General features: G+C 42.9%; 1 protein-coding gene across 4 annotated transcripts in view; it reads left to right on the plus strand.

Moving 5' to 3' along the window:
• IFT81 (intraflagellar transport 81) overlaps positions 1–20812 on the plus strand; it is a 162606-nt gene that overhangs the window by 100190 nt on the left and 41604 nt on the right. For 2 of the 4 annotated variants that reach the window (XM_045585585.1, XM_036449304.2), the window contains exons 3-5: positions 17902–18067; positions 18581–18684; positions 19317–19497. In XM_045585585.1, coding sequence (XP_045441541.1) covers positions 17902–18067; positions 18581–18684; positions 19317–19497 — 451 coding nt within the window. Of the gene's footprint in view, positions 1–15346; positions 15481–17901; positions 18068–18580; positions 18685–19316; positions 19498–20812 lie in introns of those variants that run through there. The other 2 variants (XM_036449305.2, XM_045585586.1) reach the window with 2 other exon arrangements.

Below are 20812 nucleotides of genomic sequence, written 5' to 3' on the forward strand. Positions count from 1 at the left end.
TACTGGGATGTGCCCGCAACCAAGGTACATGCCCTTGACTGGAATCGAACCTGGGACCTTTCAGTCCACAGGCCGACGCTCTATCCACTGAGCCAAACTGGTTTCAGCTATTGCAGCAGTTTTGATGTGACGGGATGAAGTGGGTTCCAGAGCAAATACTGCTTCTTGTTTTGCAAAAGGAACCAAGCCCACTTCTCTGCTTCAGTGTCAAATGATATGTCTGGTCCTAGCCAGTTTGGCTCAGGGGGTGGAGCTTTGGCCTGTGGACTGAAGGGCCCTGGGTTAAATTCCAGTAAGGGCACATGCCTGGGTTGTGAGCTCGATCCCCAGTAGGGGATGTGCAGGAGACAGCCGATTAATGATTCTCTCTCATCATTGATGTTTCTTTCTCTAACTCTCCCTCTCCCTTCCTCTCTGAAATAAAAATATATACACCTGTCCTTAAATCCAGATCCTGATAGCCATCCCCAACCACCCAGAAAATCACTGTTTTTGATGATCCTTGTATGTGTCTGTGTGTGCAATGTCTTTAACAGAACCTGGGTTGGTTAACAGAAAGGCCAATTCAAGTTAGCTTAAGCACCTAAACATTAAAAAGGAATGTTTCACTTCATCCATGTAAACTTCAAGGTGACTCGTGCAGCAACCCAACATCAGCAAAATTATTCTGCTCAAAAGTCTACAGTGCCAATAGATTGATCTCTGATGTAGGGGTTGGAGTTGGGGTCTGCTCTGATGAGGCACATGACAATGCCGAGGGAGCAGGAGGACAGCACTTGGAATTTGTCTGAAGAAGGAAAGGAGGACTGGCTTGGAGAAGGGAATGAACAGTCTCTGTCACACGCCCTGAGGCTGTTAATCCAGCTCTAACTAGCTCTTACACGTGTGTGCCTGCTGCTGCGAGTTAGGGGACAAAGCAGAATCAACACTTGGTCCTTGTCCTCCCCTTGCTTATAGTCTGTTTAAACCAGACTTGCATTGCTTCCTTTTTACTCTTAGGACTTGTATTTTTTTTTTTTTTTTTTTTTTTTTTTTTTGTGGAAAATGCTGACAGCTATAAAGAAGAAAAGCCAGAATTGCCCATAACCCACCACTCAGAGACAGCTACCATTAACATTTCTAGTTCCTTCTAATCTTAGCCCCGTTTTCTAATTATTGCAAGTCATGTAAATTATCTCCTTATTTATTCGTTCATCTGATAGCTTTGGAGCTGAGTACTGGAGTGTGTGGTTCACATTCTCACTTTACTAGGAGTTCCCAGGACAATTTCATTGTGGCCCAGAGTGGTTGAATGGGGTTTGACTTGGATCTGAATGAGGAAAGTGGGTATAAGGATGGCCTTCCAGTGAGAGGAAAGGCATATCCTAGGCACAAAAGTAGGGCTGGTGGGGGGAGGTGAGAAGATAGATGCATATTGGAAGGTTAGGAGTCAATGGTAGGGAAGATTCCAGGTGTAATATGTACCTGTGGTTTTTTTGGCCGGTTCAGCATTTATTCCCCCTTCTGATATCAACACCCAATTTTCCTTTGGGGACTCACTTATTCCCCACTGTCAACTCAGCTTCTGTTTGGGAGAAGCTCCGAACGCTTATTTAGAGATGGTCACATGACCAAGTCTGACCAATCGGAATAGCACCTCCCTCTGGTCAGTGATTGGCTCATGAATGGGCACATGACTAAATCAAGCCAGCCAGGACCAATGAGATTGTCTGGATTTCTGGGTTTCCTTGAAAATTTAGGAAACCTGACTACATTGTGTGGCAGATTGGTGGGAGCTGAGAGGATATGCACTGTACAGTTTGCCACAGCCCCCACCACTCCCCGTGGCAAGGGCTGATAGTTTAGCACTCTGTTTAGAACTCTGTGAGCCAAACACAACTTGTCTATCTGTCACACTTAGCCCTGGGAATGCTTGTTTGTTTTCCCTGTGTAGGTGCCAAGTTGAATGGGAACAACCAGGGTGTGAGTCCTCATTGCCAGTGGATGACCTTTAGGAAGTTTCTTAACTGGCCCTGAGCCTCTACTTCCTCATCTGTTGGATCAGTGATTCTCAACCAGAAGCAGTTTATCTCCCAGAGGACATTTGATGATGTCTGGAGACATTTTTTGGTTGTTACTGACAACTAGTGGGTAGAGGCCAAGGATATTGCTAAATATCCTACAGTGCACAGAGCAGCCCCCACCCTACACACACACACACACACACACACACACACACACACACTAAAGAATGATCCAGCCCAAAACATCCATAGTGCTGAGGCTGAGAAACTGTGTTAAATGGATATGGTAACAGCCCTAGCCGGTTTGGCTAAGTGGATAGAGCATTAGCCTGTGGACTGAAGTGTCCTGGGTTTGATTGAGCCCAACCCTGATCAAGGGCATATACCCAGGTTGGCTCAATCTCCAATAGGAGGCAGCCGATCAAAGATTCTCTCGTCATCGATGTTTCTATCTCTCTCTATCCCTCTCCCTTCCTCTCTGATATAAATAAAAATATATATTTAAAAAATGTCCCTCCCCAAAATGGAGATTATAACTGTAGCTCATTTAAAAGGCTGTTGTGAAGATCCAGTGGAATCACCTGTTTTAAGATCTGTCATTTCTACTTTCCTACCCCCCTTGTAAACTCGACAGGTGAGGGACCCGATGGTTTTAGAGCAGTGTTCTATTATCCCAATGACTAGAATCAGGGGTCCTCAAACTTTTTAAAGTGGGGGCCAGATCACGGTCCCTCAGAGAGCTGGAGGGCCGGACTATATGAACTACTAATTCCTACTGTAACACCTCGGCTGCGCTCACTGCCCAAAAAACCTGGCGGGCCGGATCAGACTCCTCTGTGGGCCGCATGTGGCCCGAGGGCCGTAGTTTGAAGACGCCTGTAAGAACATGGAGGTGCTAAGTAAATTTTTTAAATTGAAACATTTATTAAATGAGTACAAATCAACAAATAGTAACTATCATCATCATCATCACCAGTCAACACTATCTTTCCAGCCCCTGGCTCAGTGTATAATTGGTTTTCTATATTTGTTGAATGAATGAATGAATGAGAAATGGAGTATTTACTCATTAACCACTAATTTATGTCCTTTAGGAAGATACTGTAAACTTGTGGGAAATAGGCCCAGTCTTTTTCTTTTTTGCAAAGAGGACCTTTGTTCATTAAAGAAATTACTTTAGGGGAGTGAGACTTCTGCCAGGCCAGGGCCTGGCTCAAAGTCATGTAGAGTTGAGGACTCAACATCTCGCTCAGCTTAGGCAAAAAAGGAAAGCGGGCCAGGCTTTGTGTGAACTCGCTGTGAAACAAGAGCTGTTTTCAGGGCCCAGGAACACTCTCTGTTCCATGTTTAATTTCTTCCATCTGTCTGGTATCTGACCTCCACTGCCCTCTAAGCCATTGCCACACATTGTCTGCACATGTTCCCATATAAGGTGATCTCTCTCTCTCTCTCTCTCTCTCTCTCTCTCTCTCTCTCTCTCTCTCTTCCTCTTTTCCCCTCTCCCTCTCTTTCTCAGGGTTGGACAGCAGGCTGCTTCCTCCACCCCACTGTTCCTCTCTTGGCCTTTCCTGGCAGACTGCACTGTGAGGATGGATGGCTGGAGAGCGGGAAGGGGCAGGGGGCTGCCAAGGAATGTGGCAGGTTTATTTTTGTTCGGACTGCATTCTTTGCCAGGCCTGCAGGCCTCAGCCACTTGGGGATGTCACATGCCGATAAGACAGTGGGGGTGACTGAGACCTGTGGCTCAACTCTGCAACACCCCAGGTGTGAGCCATCGTCACAGAGTGGGGGGTGGGGTGTAGGCACTCTGAGGTCATGGAACTCACCTCTTCCCACTCCCCTGTGCCTGATTCCCAGAAAGACAAGTTTGAACCTTTAGAGAAGCAATTGCAGAAATTGAGACCTGTAATCACTTAGACCCATTGCTGGACAAAACCCAACATTTGCCGCAGAGGAGAGAAGAACCAGGTGTCGAGGTGAAATTATTAGCTGTGAGACCTTGGGCAAGTTGCCTGACCTCTCTGTTTGCTTATCTGTCAAAATAGCAGCAAATGGATTCCATACTATTCTAGTATCATAGTGCAATATGAATTCCATGAGAGCAGGGATTGTTGTCTGTTCTGTTCACTGTTCTACCTACACACTGTATCACTGGCATGTAGGTAGAATGCCTGGCACAAAGTGGAATAGTGCCTGGCACATAGTAGGTGCTCAAATATGTGTTGAACAAATTAAGTGAGATCATGCATTTAAGTGCTCAGGACCAAATAAATGGTAGCTGTTACTATCTATTCAATAACATCATATGTTTATTTACTTATTAAGTGCAAGGCCCTTAATAAAGTGCTGGGGATACAGCAGTGAACAAGACAAGACAGACTTTAAGGAAGCTTGTATTCCTTTTTTTTTTTTTTTCCTTAATCCTCACCTGAGGATATTTTTTCCTTGATTTTTAGGGAGAGAGAGAAATATAGAGAGAATTGATGTGAGAGAAACACATCGACTGGTTGCCTCCTGAATCTGCAGGCCAACGCTCTATCCATTGAGCCAAACCAGCTGCAGCAGAAGCTTGTATTCTGAGGGACATACGCGTTTAACTTCAGAGAGTCCTAGGTGCTTTGGGAGAAATTTAAAAAGTAATGTGGAAGTGAGTTTTTCAAACCTTTTGACTGTGACTCACAGCAAAAAAAAAAAAAAAAAAAAAAAAAAAAAAAAAAAAATGTTTATCGTGTGACCCAATGAACTCAAATGCCTGTTTATTAAACTGGAATAAAACTTTTTAAAAACATATATTTTCTTGATTTTTACAGAGAGGAGGGGAGAGGAAGGGAGAGCTAGAAACATCGATGAGACAGAAACATCGATCAGCTGCCTCCTGCACACCCCCTATTGGTACATGCCCTTGACTGGAATCGAACCTGGGACCCTTGAGTCCACAGGCCAATGCTCTATCCACTGAGCCAAACCTGTTAGGGCTGAAATAAAGCTTTCACAAAACAATTGTGATAGATTGTCTACAAAGATGTCTGCCAACAGTTTAGCAACCATCATTCCTGGTATGCACACACCACTCCCTGATCAAGAGGTAGAGGCTGTTTCTAATTTCCTTGAATCTAGGCGGGACTCATGACTTGCTTTGGCCAATAGGATGCGATGGAAATGACACTGTGCTTGCTCTGAGCCTCTGCTTTAAGATGCCTGGTGGCTTTCATGTCTGTGCTCCTTGTACTATTCACTGAATCAAACAAGGAGCTTGATGTGGTTTGAATTCCAGTTTAAGCAAACCAAAACCTACACCTGTACATGTCTCAAGGTCATGAAATCAAAAGTCTAAGGACAACCAATCACAAACAGCCAACCAGACTTTCAGCTATAGCCAATGAAATAATTTATCTTCTTTGTCCCCACATTTTCTCTGTATAAGTCTCTCCCAGGAATCCTGCCAGCGGAGGGCGCCCCTAACCACTTCTCGTTTGGTGCTGCCCGACTCGTATCAATTTTTGCTCAAGTAAACTCTTAAAAATTTTAAATAGGGTTCAATTGATCTTTTAACAGCATCTAGCTGCCAGGTAGAGAGGCTCAGGTTAGAGCACTGAATGATGAGAAACCTCAAGGAGAGAGTTCACATGAAGGAGAAACGGCAGCCAGTACTGGGGCCCAGAAAGGAGGGAGCTAATTTGGATGTTCTGGCCCCAGAGGAGCTCTCAGCTGAACTCAGCCCCATGGAGATCCCAGCAGATACCACGTGAAGCAGAACTACCCAGCTGAGCCCAACTATCCCACCAATTTGAGGGAGGGTTTCAAGCCAATACATTTGGAACAAAATATATATATTCAATATATATTTCTGACACAGAAGTATTTACCTTTATTCTGTATATTTTCTATTCCTCTTCATTTCTTAAAAATTTTCATCAATGTACAGCCATTATGAACCAGGAGGTCACTGGTATGATTCCTGGTTAGGGCACATGCCCCGTTTGTGGGCTCGATCCCTAGCAGGGGATGTGCAGGAGGCAGCTGATCAATGATTCTCTTTCTCATCATTGATATTTCTTTCTTTCTATCGCTCGCTCTCTTTCTCTCTCTATCCCTCACACTCCCTTCCTCTCTGAACTCAATAAAAATATATTTTTTTAATATTCGTTAAGACCTGTTAAACTGTCAATAACTACTAATCAACTGTCTGAAAAGCTCAGGGATGGTGAATGACTGGTAGGTGGGTTACTTTAGTAAAAGGGTTGGGGAAGGTCTCCCCGAGGAAGGAACATCTGAGCTGAGACCTGAATGAGGAGAATGAACCAGCAGGGGGAAGATGGGGTAGAGAACAGCCAGACCAAAGAAGGGGCAGTGCAGGGGTCTTGAGTTTGGGATGGGTTTCGAGTGTCTGAGCAACAGAAAGGAAGCCAGTAGTGGGGAGTACAGAGAAAAGGGAAGCCTGGGGTAAAATTAGTCCATAGGCTGCAACGCCTGGGACCCCAGCTGCAGAGAGCAAAGACTGCTTAGAAGACTTGGGGTGAATGATTGTCCTTTTTTTTTTTTTTTTAATTGAGGTGAGATTCACATAATATAAAATTAGTGTGTGTGTGTTTGTGTGTGTGTATCTTCACCAGAGGATATTTTTCATTGATTTTTATTTATTTTTAATATATATTTTATTGATTTTTTTACAGAGAGGAAAAGAGAAGGATAGAGAGTTAGAAACATCGATGAGAGAGAATCATTGATCAGCTGCCTCTTGCACAGCCCCCACTGGGGATGTGCCTGCAACCAAGTTACATGCCTTCGACCGGAATCGAACCCGGGACCTTTCAGTCCGCAGGCTGACGCTCTATCCACTGAGCCAAACTGGTTTCGGCTGATTTTTATTTATTTTAAGAAAATATATTTTTAGCCAGGACCGGTTTGGCTCAATGGATAGAGCGTCGGCTTGGGGACTGAAAGGTCCCAGGTTCGATTCCAGTCAAGGGCATGTACTGTACCTTGGTTGCGGGCATATCCCCAGGAGGGGGTGTGCAAGAGGCGGCTGATCGATGACTCTCTCTCATCGATGTTTCTAACTCTCTACCTCTCTCCCTTCCTCTCTGTACAAAATCAATAAAATATATATATATATATATATATATATATATATATATATATATATATATTTATATATTTTTATTGATTTCAGAGAGGAAGGGAGAGGGGGAGAGAATCATTGATCAGCTGCCTCCTGCACGTCCCCTACTGGGGATCGAGCCTGAAATCCAGGCATGTGCCCTTAACTAAAATCAAACCTGGGACCCTTTAGTCTACAGGCCAACGCTCTATCCGGGTAGGCCTCCATTGATTTTTAGGGAGAATAGAAGGGAGAGGGAGAGACAGAGAGAAACATTGACATGAGAGAGACACAACGATTGGTTGCCTCCCAACCAGGGCCAGGATAGAACCTGCAACTGAGTTAGGTGCTCTTGCTCAAATTCGAACCCAGGACTCTTTAATCCAAGGGCCGACACTCTATCCATTGAGACAACAGGCTAGGGCTAAAATTAGCCTTTTTAAAGGGAAAATTCAGTGGCATTTGATTACATTCACAATATTGTACAACCACCAACTCTGTTTCCAGAGGACTTGTCACCCAAAAGGAAACCCTCTACTGATTAACCAGTTGCTCCACATTCTCTCTTCCCTCTAGCCCCCGGCACTCACCGATCTGCACTTTGTCTTTATGCATTTCCCTTTTCTAGATATTTCATGTAAATGGAATCATACAACACGTGCCTTTTGTGTCTGGCTTCTTTCACTCACATCATGTTTTCAAGGTTCATCCCTATGGTAATATGTATCTGTACTTCATTCCTTTTTAGGCCAGAATCACGTTCTGCTGTACATTTGCACCACAATTTGTTGAGCCCTTCATCCGTTTTGATTCTATGATTCCATCTATAGCCCTTTCATGGGCCTTGGTTTGACATCATCAGCCCAGGAAGGCCACTTTGTGCCCTGCTGCTCCTGGCCTTTTCTTGTCCCTTCCCCTCAACTTTTTCCTGTGTGATCTGGAGCTTCTGAATGGCCCCAAAGCAGCTCCACTGCTGATTACCCTTGAATACTCCCCCTGAATTCTATAAATACCCAACTCTCAGCTGGGAAAAAAGAAGTTGAAAGGCATCTGAAACAAAAATACCCTTTTTCCCATCATTGGCCAAGTGTTTTCTCTCCATCTTTCCACTCTTTGATTCCCGGGCGAGTGCCTGGAATTCAAACCTTTAGCCCTACCAACTAAGAGAAGAGTCTCCTTGGCAAAGCCCTCGAGGAAGAGAAAACCAGATGGCATGCTAACACTGGCCCTCCACACAGAAAAGCCCTTTGCCTCCAGCCTTAATGGCCTGTTATGGTCCTTCCTCCAGACTTTGCTGAGCCAGTTTTGAACCAGTGTAGTAGCTTGGTGAAAATGGCTTTGGGATCAGGCAGAACTGTGTTTTAACCTTGACTCAGCCAGCTGTGAGCTATGTGACTGTGGGCCCTCCATGAACTCTCCAGGCCTCAATTTTCTCCATTGTAAAATGGAAAGAAAACAGTACTGTCCTTGCAGCCTTGTTGGGAAGATTAAATGAGATGATGTGGGTGAGGGCAGTGTGCTGAAATGAAATTAGGCCTAACTCCACGTGACTCCAGGAACCTCAGCTACAGAGCCAGGGCAGCTTGGAGACATGGGAGTGGTTCCGTTGTCTTCCCAAGGCCTCACTGCCCATCATTTTGATTGTATAATTCAGTATATGATTCAATTAGTCATTCCTTCAGATTGCTCTTCCAGACCCCCATTCTGCCATTTTCTTTTCTGGGAGACCAATCTGCATGGATGACCTCCAGGGATTGCCTGCCCCTTTGGCGCCCTGTTGGGTTTAGCTAATGGGGAGCCAGCCAGGAGATCAGAGGGTAAGAGGAATGTGAGATCAAGACTGTCTACATTTAAAGGCTCCTATTAGGCAGCCTTCTCAGACAGCCACTCTGTTTACGAGCTTCTGGTGCCTGCTCTCTTCTCTGGCTGCTTCAGGCTTAGGGCAGCAATAGCTGCCTTTGTTATTGGTCCCTTGTTATTTTCCCTAAACCTTGCCCCACACCTTTACAAACAGTCCTTTATTAATCTCTCCTCCATTGCCCAGACTGTGCTATCTTTATCCTGCCAGGACGTGTACTGATATAGAGGTTATCCATTTCAATTGACAACTCAGATTGGCAAGAGGAAGTACATGATTTTATAAGTAACGGAAATCCAACTCTGAGCTCCCATCCTGTCATAATTGGGCATTTTGCCTTCAGGTACATCCTGGGGGTTGCTGAGTCCCTGGATATGACAAAGCTTCAGAGTCACTAGAAATCTGTGATCAATGGCTCATCCTGGTGACTGCTTGGTCACCCACCCATCATCCTAGGCTGCCTGGTCTTTTCAGGTCCAATGACATTAATGCTTGCATGTCAGGCCTGGGATAAGGAAGGCTTTGGCCACACTGGAATGCAGATTGTTTTAGGAGGGGAATGACACCCAGCAAGCATCAGCAAGTGAAGGTATTACTATTTCACCCCAATAAGAATGTCAGTGCATCTATTTTTCAATTAGTAATCAAGGAAGTAATATGAATTGCATAGTATTTGACTTCTATACATGCCCATGACTCTCACAAAACCCATTAAAAAAAAACAAAAAACATTTGACAAAAATGTAGCAACAGACACACATTTAATGCCATTCATTCAGTTGAACGTTTCACATATTATTTGTCCTTTTTACCTTTTAGGAAAGCACTGCATCCCCATGAGATTAAATTGCCAGAGATAATGTAGGCTATCTGCAAAATCAAATTGAGGCTTCTGTTTAAATTTAGTTCCTTTCATCTCCAAGTAACCTAGATGGCTGAGGCATTAAATGACAATTAATGGATAACAGAATAACCCACTTCCGAATTTGTTCCTGCGTCTGGGTCATTTTTCTGGGCTTTAAAAGAATGAGATAAAGTGTGCAGTGTGCAGAGTAGCCCCAGATGGGATAGCATCTTGAAAACTGGCATTTGCTGAATACTCGTGCAGAATCCAGAAATATCTCATGGTCAGGATGAAAGGTCTAAATTTAATACCAAAAACAGAAAACTGGCTTAGCTTCCTTGGACTCCGCACAGGAAAGCTCTTGTTTGGACGTTCTGAAATGAGAAGGGGCTGGAGACGCTCTGTTCATGGCATCCTTGGAGTTCCGTGGGGCCTGGAAGGTCTATTGTTTTCCCAAGATCTCTTTTGGCCCACGATGGAAGCCTACATTGAAGAAAGAGAATGTGTTGATCAAAACTCAGGGAGAAAGTTCACATTGATGCAGATACTCCTCACAATAAGTATAGGTTCATTTCTTCTTCTGGTTTTGCTTACCCAGCTTTTAAGATTTAACCACCTTCCCTGACCACCTGTATAGGACATCTGTGGTTCTTGTTTGAGTAGCATCTCTATTTCTGGTAACAGAATGCAGCCCTTCCTTTTTGGGAGCCACCCTCACCTAGTCTATTCTCCCATCCAAGTACTAACCAGGCCCGACCCTGCTTAGCTTCCGAGATCAGACGAGGTCGGGGGCATCCAGGATGATATGGCCGTAGACTCGCCTAGTCTATTCTTATATTCATCAGTGTCATAACAGTTGATTAAAGAATGGTCTGATACACTTCAGACTAATGAAAGTCAGCCCCAGGAATTTGCTGGAACTATTGAAGGCTGTACTTTTATTGAGGATGCTAGGCTGGAAGGATGTAAGCCTCCATTCAGAGAGGCAGAGAGATGGAGGGAGAAATAAGGTTAAGAGAAATCACTGAACTCCTGAATTAAGCCATACTTGAAGTTAGTAATATCGTTGGTCTTCACAATTGCATGAAACAATGACCCCTCTCCTTGTTTTTATCTTGTACTAAACTGAGTCTTGACAAATATACTTTACCAGGAGTGATTTTTTTTTCTCCCTCTGAATAACCGGAGCAGAGGTTCTCAGATGTGGATGTTTCTTGCAGTATCTACAGGAGTTAATAAGGGAGTAAGAGAGGGCATCTTCCAGCTTCTCTCAACTCCTTCCACCTCACTCCACCTCCAGTGAAGGCCAGTGAACATTTAAAGGACATGTCGTCATAACATCATTTTCTTATCAGAGGGCTTTGGGTGCGAATCAGATTGGGAACTTCAGTCTTTGGAAGCAAGGGATGAGTAGGTTTCAACAACAGTCTGTTGCTACAATAAAAAACTGCTAAAGATGCCATGGCTGGTTTGGCTCAGTGGATAGAGCATCAGCCTGCGATTGAAGGGTCCCAGGTTCGAATCCAGTTGAGGGCACATGCCTGGGTTGTGGGCTTGATCCCTAGTGGGGGCATGCAAGAGGCAGCCTATTGATTATTCTCTCTCATTATTGATGTTTATATCTCTCTCTCCCCCTCCCTTCCTCTCTGAGGTCAATGAAAATATATGTATTTAAAAAAAAAAACAACAAAAAAAACCATATTGGGTCCTTTAGTCTACAACCATGAGCACCCAAGAGAACAAAATTAAAAAGAATTGAAAGGAAAAGACAAATTTATCCATGATGGCCAAAACCTGTTTGGCTCAGTGGTAGAGCATTGGTCTGCGGACTGAAGGTCCCAGGTTCGATTCTGGTCAAGGGCATGTACGTTGGTTGCGGGGCACATCCCCGGTAGCGGGTGTGCAAGAGCAGCTGGTCAGTATTTCTCTCTCATCGACGTTTCTAGCTCTCTATCTTTCTCCCTTCCTCTCTGTAAAAAATCAATAAAAATATATTTTAAAAAATAAAATAAAATAAAAATAAACTGCAAGAAAAAAATTATCCATGATGTCATACCCTGCTCACCTGATTAGCCAATGAAGTGTATTATCCATAAGAGTGGAGGTATGTACTGGTACATGTTCATAGCAGCATTGTTTATGAGAGCCAAAAGTGGAAGCAATGCAAATTTACATAAACAGATAAGTGGATGAACAAAAAGCCATGCAATGAAATATTATTCTGCCACAAAAAGAAATGAAGAATTGATTCATGCTACAACATGGATGAACCTTGAAAATATTAGACTAAGTGAAAGAAGCCAAACAAAAAAGGTCACATATTTTGTGATTCCATTTATAGGAAATGTCCAGAAAAGGCAAATCCATAGAGAAGAAAAGCAGATTAGTGGTTGTCAGCAGCTAGAAACCAAGATTTTTTTGTTTTTATTGAAAACTGGGAGATGATGGCTAACAGGAACAGGGTGTGTTTCGGGGGGTAATAAAAATGTTCTGGGATTACATAGTGGTGTTGGCTGCACAACTTGATGAATATGCTAAAAGCAAGTGAATTGTATACTTTAAAATGGGTGAACTGTATATATGTGAGTTATATCTGAATACATCTATTAAACAAAAGAGAGAGTCAGGGTAGGAGTAGGAATCTTTCTGAAAGGCTGTCCCATATGACTGGGACTTCCCTTCATCTATTAGAAATATCAAATATAGTTCAGCCAAGAGGCATCTTTGAGATTTTACAAGAAAGATTCCACATAGCATGTGGGGTGGGGGGGAGTCTTCACGTGGGTGGCTTGACTTGGGATATAATCAGCAATGCCTTCACTGTTATTGTGAAACTTGCTGAGAAGTTCTTCTTGGACCCCTCACTGAATCTTTTTACCTTGAATGCATCAGGGGTGGTAGCAGGTCTTCCTGGGGCCCATGCCTGGGCCCTGTAGATGGGCAGGGGCCTAATATGTGCAGGCCTCTCTCCCTCCCTCTCTCTCTCTCTCTCTCTCTCTCTCTCTCTCTCTCTCTCTCAGTTCAATTTGGAATATGTTCTTCTCAGTATCTCAGGCTGAGTGGCTTCAAATTCTTTCTTGTGTTCCAGAGCAAAGGCATTATGCATAAGATTGGTTTGAGTTTGAGTATAAAGAGTGGATTCCATTGCTTACCTGAATTTGCAGAGGACTGCATTCTCATAACTGGGAAGTAGTGTTCCAATAATAGCAGCAACAGCCGAAACTGGTTTAGCTCAGTGGATAGAGCGTCTGCCTGCGGACTGAAGGGTCCCAGGTTCGATTCCGGTCAAGGGCATGTACCTTGGTTGTGGGCATGTCCCCGGTGTGTGTGTGTGTGTGTGTGTGTGTGTGTGTAAGAGGCAGCTGATTGATGTCTCTCTCTGTCCCTCTCTCTTCCACTCTGTAAAAAATAAATAAAATACATTTAAAAAAAATAATAGCAGTGACAGGCAGAGGAGGAATTTAAAATTACTGGAGAAGCCACTCTTACCTTTTTATAGCTTACTCTATAAAAGGAACAAATCTAACCATTTCATTTTTTTAAAAGAAGGGAGAAAAGGTAAAATGTTTTTAGCTTTTCCAATGTCAGGCATTGTTCTGATCACTTTACCTGTATCAAACTCAATATTCACCTTTGAGGAAGATATTATCATAGCCACAGGAAAGCCCAGAGTGTTGAGGCCACACAGAGATTGAGGCCACAACCCCAACACAGATCCAGGATTCAAATCCAGGCAGCCAGGAGAAGCTCCTAATGCACGCCACAGGAGTAATTAATTAGATAGTCCCATTGTGTGAATCTTTCATTGTTTCTCCCAGAATTAAGGTATGTAAGTTGTTTAACTTGTGAAGCTTTTAAGTGTTGCCTCCTCTTGGTGTAACCATGAGCCGGGACCACTCTTAGTTTCTCTCCAAGTGCTTTCACTTGGTCCTTCAATAGTCAGAAGGCTGCCAGCAATGGGCCCATTTTGAAGTGCTGTGTTCCTTCTACTCGATAAACTCTCTATGTTCCAGTTTGGCTCATTTTTACTGATCCTTAAACTCACTTTGTTCAATGGAACCTCTCCTGAGAGTATAGTCCTTTCAGCCCCAAATAAACTTGGGACCCTTTATCTGGGCTTCCCCATCATTGAGTCCTTTTGTCACAGCATTCATCATAGTGGTATGGGTATTGCTGAAAGATAAAACAGACCGGGATGCCAGGACACAGGCTTTATTGAAGAGAAGAGTACTACTGCCGGCTGCTTCCAGAGAGAGAGCGCGGAAGAGAGCGAGAGCCGGGATACAAGCACCTTTAAGGAGAGAAAAGAGAGGGGACGGGGCTTAGGGCACTCAGCACATGCTGATTGGTGGTTTCATGTAAGGCCTATGATTAGGGACCTAGGGACTTAGGAATGGGGCCTTAGGGTATTTGGCAGGTGCTGATTGGTAGGTCAGTGCTCAGGCATGTCTGGCTGCAGGTGGAGTTTATGTCTGTCCATCAATTGGAGGAAGGGAGATCTATCAATTGCTGACTCAGTTGTCTCTCTTCCTACACTAGAATGTTAGCTCTGTGAGGAAAGGGACTAGGTAATACACCTAACCCTTCACCCCAGCAGCCAGCACGGTGGAGGCATATAGGAGATGCCTATTATGGAATTTGTTTTTTTTTGTAAATCTGATACTAAATCTGTAGTAGGTTTCTTTTAAATTGTTTTTAAGCCAACAGCTAAGTTTTTAGGGTGTGAGAAATTTGTTTTCTTCTCTTGTTTTCTTCATTGACTTCATGAAGTTCAGTGATTCTGTCTAAGGGCGTGCGGGGGAGAGCACGTTCAAAATACTATTCACCAACTAAGGTCTCCCCCACGCCTGTTAGAGCAGTGGGGTCTCTGTTCCACTAGACTTCCATGCCTCGTCTGTGATCTGGCCACGAAGATCTTCCTGTAGCCTACCTCAAAGGATGTGAGCTCCATGAAGCATGGAAGAGAACATTCATTTATGCAGGTGCCTAAAAACAGGCTTAGAAGCCAAAAGGAGCCTTAGGCTATGTACTTTATTTATTTTTTCCCAGGCTCTCAGCATATTAAAAAAGGTACTGGATTAAGAAAAAATTTAATTCCCAGTACAGGGAATGTGACCCAAATAATGTGACAAAGAAGCTGAAATCTCTATGATGAATGTGCCTTCTTTCAATTCGGCCAGGGACTGTACAGTTGTTCCTACATCTAACCTAATTTGGAGATGCTTATGTCAAAAACCTGAATTCGAGGCCCCGGCCAAAGGCTTCCTCAACTCAAATCGCCCTGGCCCTGCCTCAAACAAAGAAGCCACCTCCGATGTCTGGTGAATGAACAGAGTAATTCGGAAATGGCAAACTGCAGAACGTTCGGGAGAGTTTACCGCGGGGGTAACAACCCCAAATTCTCTAGGCTGCCCACAGCGGCTCCGCACCCGGAACCCCACTTCGCATGTGGGCCCGTCACCCACCCCTCCGCCCTTCCCTCTCCCCTCTCCCCCCTCCCGCGCCGGGGCCGCGGCGCCCGCGCCTGGGTCCCCCGGAAGCGCGGCGCCCCCCACCGGAAGTGACGCGCCCCACTGTCTAGCAACCGTTGCCAAGGAGCTTGTCTCTAGGAACCCACTACAGCCCGGGAACCACCTGGGGGTGGGGGACAGTGGTTTCCTGAAGAGAATTTGAGGTAACCTCGCCCACCCGCGGTCGGAAACTTCCCCGAACCCCGAGATAGGAGAAAAGTGCTTCCCACCCCTTCCCAGAGCGGCAGACGGAGGGGTCGCAGCCGTGCCCGGGGTCCGAGGCCGTTCCCCGGCGGAATGAACGTCGGGAAGCCCCGAGGTGGCCGGTGTGACGTGGGGTCCGGTCCCCTGTCCCCCCCCGGGGTCGGGGGGGACACTATTCCGGGGGCTCCTGCGAGCTGCTGTCCGGAGCGCGTGGTTCCTGCCCCGCTCTGGGCCAGATTAAGCGCTCGCCCTGGTTTTCATTCTTGCCCCCACCCACCCCCTCGGGTTTTTATGTTCTTTTGAGGGGAGGTGCTCGTGAATTAGTGCGGCACCCTTCCCCTGGAAGACGGAGAGTAATTGCTTTTGCTAATTTTAGAGCGCCGAGCCCCTGGGCACAGGCAGCCTACCTGCGCAGCGCGTCTTCGTCCTTAGCGCTGACCCTCAGCTGCTGGGCCGGCGGCAGCCAGTTTGTTTCTTCTCCTGGTAACTCTTACAAGGGCTTTGTATTTCTGAAAGGGGAAGGGAAAAAAAAAAAAAAAAATATATATATATATATATATATATATATATATATATATATTATATATATATATTTTATATATATATTTTATATATATATTTATATATAATATATATATATATATATATAGTGTATTCTATAAATAATATATGTCATTTCTAAGTCATTGAAAAATAAATATATATAGGTGTCCCCCCGCAAAAGGTATACACACTTTGAAAAAAAAATTTAGTTCATTTTTTAAATTCATTTCTAAAAATTGCTAGTTAAAACAGTTGCCTGCCTGCTAAATTTCGATTACTTCTTCCCATATTAAATAAATGATGTCTGCATGTAGGAGGCACAAGAAACCTTAGTAATGTTGTTTCAGCACTTAATCAGATATTCAGTTTTTTAAAAGTTATGATCTATCTCACTGCCAGCCTACTTTTACTTATGGGGTGGTGTGTTGTTGTTGTTTTGTGTGTGTGTGGTTTTTTTTGGCCTTGGGTCTTTGAACAAACTCATTCAGTCTAGTGGAAGTAGTCACTGTTTTATTAGTAGACGTAGAGGGTATTCAAATATGGGATAACAGATAAGTCCTCATTGAATTTACAGTTTAGCAGAGAAGAGGAAATGTCATGAGTAACTACAAGTGGTCAGTGTGGAAGGCAGGCCTGTTATTCCCACACAGGACCTGGTGTGTAGCATAAGAATGACTTCCGGGAGGAAGTTACTGTGAAGAGTAGGGTTAGGAAACTGTTAGGATTTGCACCTCTGGAGAGGGGAGAAGGGAGAACAGTCCTTCTAGGTGGAGAAAACAGCATTCACTGAAGGCAGAGGTGGGTCAGCTAGGGAGCAGCGACCATTTCCATCTGAAAAGTAACAATTTGGCAACACAATTGGGGAAGGCTCATTTGAGCTAGATTATAAAGTGTCTCAAAATCCAAGAAGTTAGGATTTTATTTCTTGGGCAACGAGAAGCCTACAGGCGATTTGGAATGAGAGGCAGAGACTGGAGAACATGAGGCTGGTACCTTATTGAAGGCGAAGGAAATGAAGTCCTGAAATACTCAAGGGTGGCAGAGTCAAAGCCTGTAGGGCCAAACATAACATCCAGTGGGTGAAGGTCGCTTGGTGGAGGAAACCAAAACAAATCCAAGAAAGCATAGCCAGGCTAAAACTTGCAGCCTTTACGCAGTATGAGTTGGGTGTGGTCATGAAAAAAAATAGGGGCCTAGGGTTGCCTGATCTGATTTTCAAGAGAGACTGGAAATCTGGATGTTAATGCAAAAATATCTCCTAATTTTTAAACCTGGGCTACTAATTTTTTAATATATTTTTATTGATTTCAGAGAGGAAGGGAGAGAGAGAGAGAAACATCGATGATCAATGAGGAGAGAGAATCATCAATTGGCTGCTTCCTGCAGGCCCTATACGGGATTAAGCCCACAACCCAGGCATATACCCTGACCAGGAATCGAACTGAGACCTCCTGGTTCATAGGTCTATGCTCAATGACTGAGCCATGCCAGCTGGGCTGTTTTAAAAATTAGAAATATGTCTGCAGTCCATAACAAGTCTTTATCCCTGGGTAGAAGTTGTGGAGCAGAATAGAAGAGATGTTAATGTAGGTGGGATTTATTCATTTGTTCATGTTAATGCTATCACACAAGATGTGTATATAAAAATACTTGGCATTACAAATTAACAGTATATATTGAAGCATTCATAATAAAGTCATCCCACTCCGATTTATTTCAGTAAATTAACTTTTCCATGTAGAATTATACTTACTATGCCTGCTTCCTATGATCTTAATACTGGTTTTCTTCCAGAACTTTTGTATTGAAGAATTTTTTTCTCTATTTTTACTCTTTAGTTTAAAGTATAAGACCGTGATTATGAGTGACCAAATCAAATTCATTGTGGACAATCTCAATAAGGAGCCTTTTAGGAAGAGCTATAATTTAATCACATTTGATTCCCTGGAGCCAATGCAACTATTACAAGTTCTCAATGATGTTCTGGCTGAGATTGACCCAAAGGTAAGAGTTTTCTCTTTCTCTGTGATTGAAAAGGTGGCAGGAAAGCCAGTTTCTGCCTCTCAGTATCTGTCTTGAGCAAATTATTTAACATCTCTGGATTTTATTTTCATGAAGTTTTATTTTACAGGCCTTATGTTTGTAAAGTAATAGGAAATGATCTTAAAGTTTTCTCTCTTAGCTCAAAAATTAAATTATCTACTTGTACTTTATTTAGAAAATAGTTCCCCATTTCCAAACATAAATGGATTTAGTCCAGGAATAAAAATGCTTTTACAAAAGGTTTTATTGTATTGCAAGTTAGCTCATGTCTTTGCACTGGAGAGTTTTTACACTTGACATTCTTGATAGAATCTTGATCTGACTTGTCTACACCCTCACTTGGAATCTGGGGACCTCCATACTTTATCCATGTTATTAAGAGAACATTGTGCCTGTTATGCTCTAGCAGATTGTGAGTTTAAATGTTCTTTGTTAGATTTACAATAACATTTTTTCAATTTCTTTAATTGTTAGCAAGTTGTTGATATCAGAGAGGAGATGCCAGAGCAAACAGCCAAACGGATGTTAAGCCTCCTTGGTATCCTTAAATATAAACCTCCAGGAAATGCCACAGACATGTAAGAATCTGATTGCATGTTGCCTTCTTTTTTTCTTTTTAATTTGGAGAAGTTTTATTTATTTAAAAAAATTTAATAGTATTATGTGTTGCTTTCCTTAAAAGCCAAACCTTCATAGGCTATAGTCAGCATTCCTAGGCACTACCTGGTCTGCCTAAGTCTGTGACCTCGGAACATCACTGAGTTTCAAAATAATCTTGAATTTTTAATGTTATTTTGTCATGCAGAAGTTGTAAGTGGGTCAGTTCTTTCTCCTAATAAAAAAAAGTCAGGCAAATGCACTATTCCATTTTATCATCTAGCTGCCATCCTAGATGAAACTGTAACTTAAGCCTGCCCAGTGAATGACGTGAAGTATTAAGGCTGACTGTACTAGGTAATAGTTCCAACTCAACCTTCCCACGTATTCTAGGGATATATTATATTAAAGGTCTACTTTTATTTGTATTGTTAATGTGCACACTGACTTTAGAATAGCCTTGCTTTTGTCCTTTTTAAATTGTCATGGAAAGCAATCAGGACACTGTAAATCAGATTTTGAGTAAATGTTCTCTTTACATGGTTAACTTATAAGCCCACATTTTTTTGTGTGTTTTTGTTTGTTTGTCTTTTTGTTTATTTGTTTTTTATAGGAGTACCTTTCGTCAGGGTCTGGTGATTGGAAGTAAACCTGTAATTTACCCTGTGCTCCACTGGCTTCTTCAGAGGACTAATGAGCTGAAGAAAAGAGCATATTTAGCTCGTTTCTTAATAAAACTGGAGGTACCAAATGAGTTTCTTCAGGATGAAACTGTGGCTGATACCAATAAACAGGTATTCGATACATATTAGTATTTTAAAACTGTCTGTAATGGATTTCAAGGACATGTTCAAATACATGTTAATCTCTCTTTAGTTTATTTGCTGTCTCTGTATTTTTAGGTGGCACGAAAAGGGAAAACAGTTATTAATTAGCATTCAACTGCAATCATGTATTAAAATATTGACATTTGCACACAAATACCAGTTCAGTGATAGGTGCATGTGGCTAGAAAAAACCATACCCTGAAATTAATGAGTTTAGCATAATTTATTACTTAAGAATTGTGGATAGGTTGGATCCTGGGCTTGGGACTGTAGGGCAGTTTGCTGATCAGTTAGGTGACAATACAATGTGTCATCCAAATCAGAGGGAAAAGGACAAATAATTACACCAGGACCGAAGTATAAATTGACACTCTCCCAGGAAAATTGGGATGGCTGAGCCCCAGAAAAGACTGTGTATAGGCAAAGAAGCTAAGCTTGCAACCTCAGAGGACTTTTTAGTCAGGCTGAAAGTAGACAGAGGGCCAGGAATTTGAAATTTCAGTGCATTTTCCTCACCAGAGCTTTGTGGTGATACTGGGTTTTAGCCTTAAGGTATTAAGGGAGGGAGACAGATGAATAACTAGACAACTGTAATTTTATATGTATTTGCTTTGATGTCATGGCATTCTGATATAGGGCTGTAGAAGCCTTCTGTGTGGGAAATGGTATCGGTGCTGAGACCTGAAGGAGGAATGGGATTTATCCAGGTCAGGGATGAGGGGACTCATACAATATTCTCAAAGGGAACAGGGTTTGTGAACTGGAAGTGAGAGCTTGGGATGTTCCAGAGACTGAAAGAAAACCAGCATAGCGAGAATACAGAATGTGAGGTAGGAAAGTAACCAGAGAGGAAGCAGGAGAAGGATTTACTGACCAGATTTTACAGACCTGCTTTTTTATGCCCTATATAAATGTTTCTCAAACGCTGTGTTCATAATCATTTAAGTCAGCAATTTTCAACCAGTGTGCCACAAGAATTTTCATAACATGCAATGTCTGACTATTTAGTCAAGGGCACTGAGCTCTTTTCCCTTAGACTGTCAAAAAAATGACAATAACCAACATAATAATAACCACCCAGTGTGAAGGAATCAAAATTATATCTACTTTTTTTTTTTGTCAGCTCAGAAAAAAAAAAATGTGTTTTGGTGTGTTGCAGAATTTTAGTCATTGTTTATGTGAGCCTTAAGATGAAAAAGGTTGAAAGTCACTGATTTAAGTAATCAATATAAGTTTATAGATAACCTGATTAAGAAAAGCCTACTGGGTCTAGTCATTAGTT

This window comes from Pipistrellus kuhlii, unplaced genomic scaffold (assembly GCF_014108245.1).
Source record: "Pipistrellus kuhlii isolate mPipKuh1 unplaced genomic scaffold, mPipKuh1.p scaffold_m20_p_20, whole genome shotgun sequence".
In the NCBI taxonomy this organism is placed as follows: Eukaryota; Metazoa; Chordata; class Mammalia; order Chiroptera; family Vespertilionidae; genus Pipistrellus; species Pipistrellus kuhlii.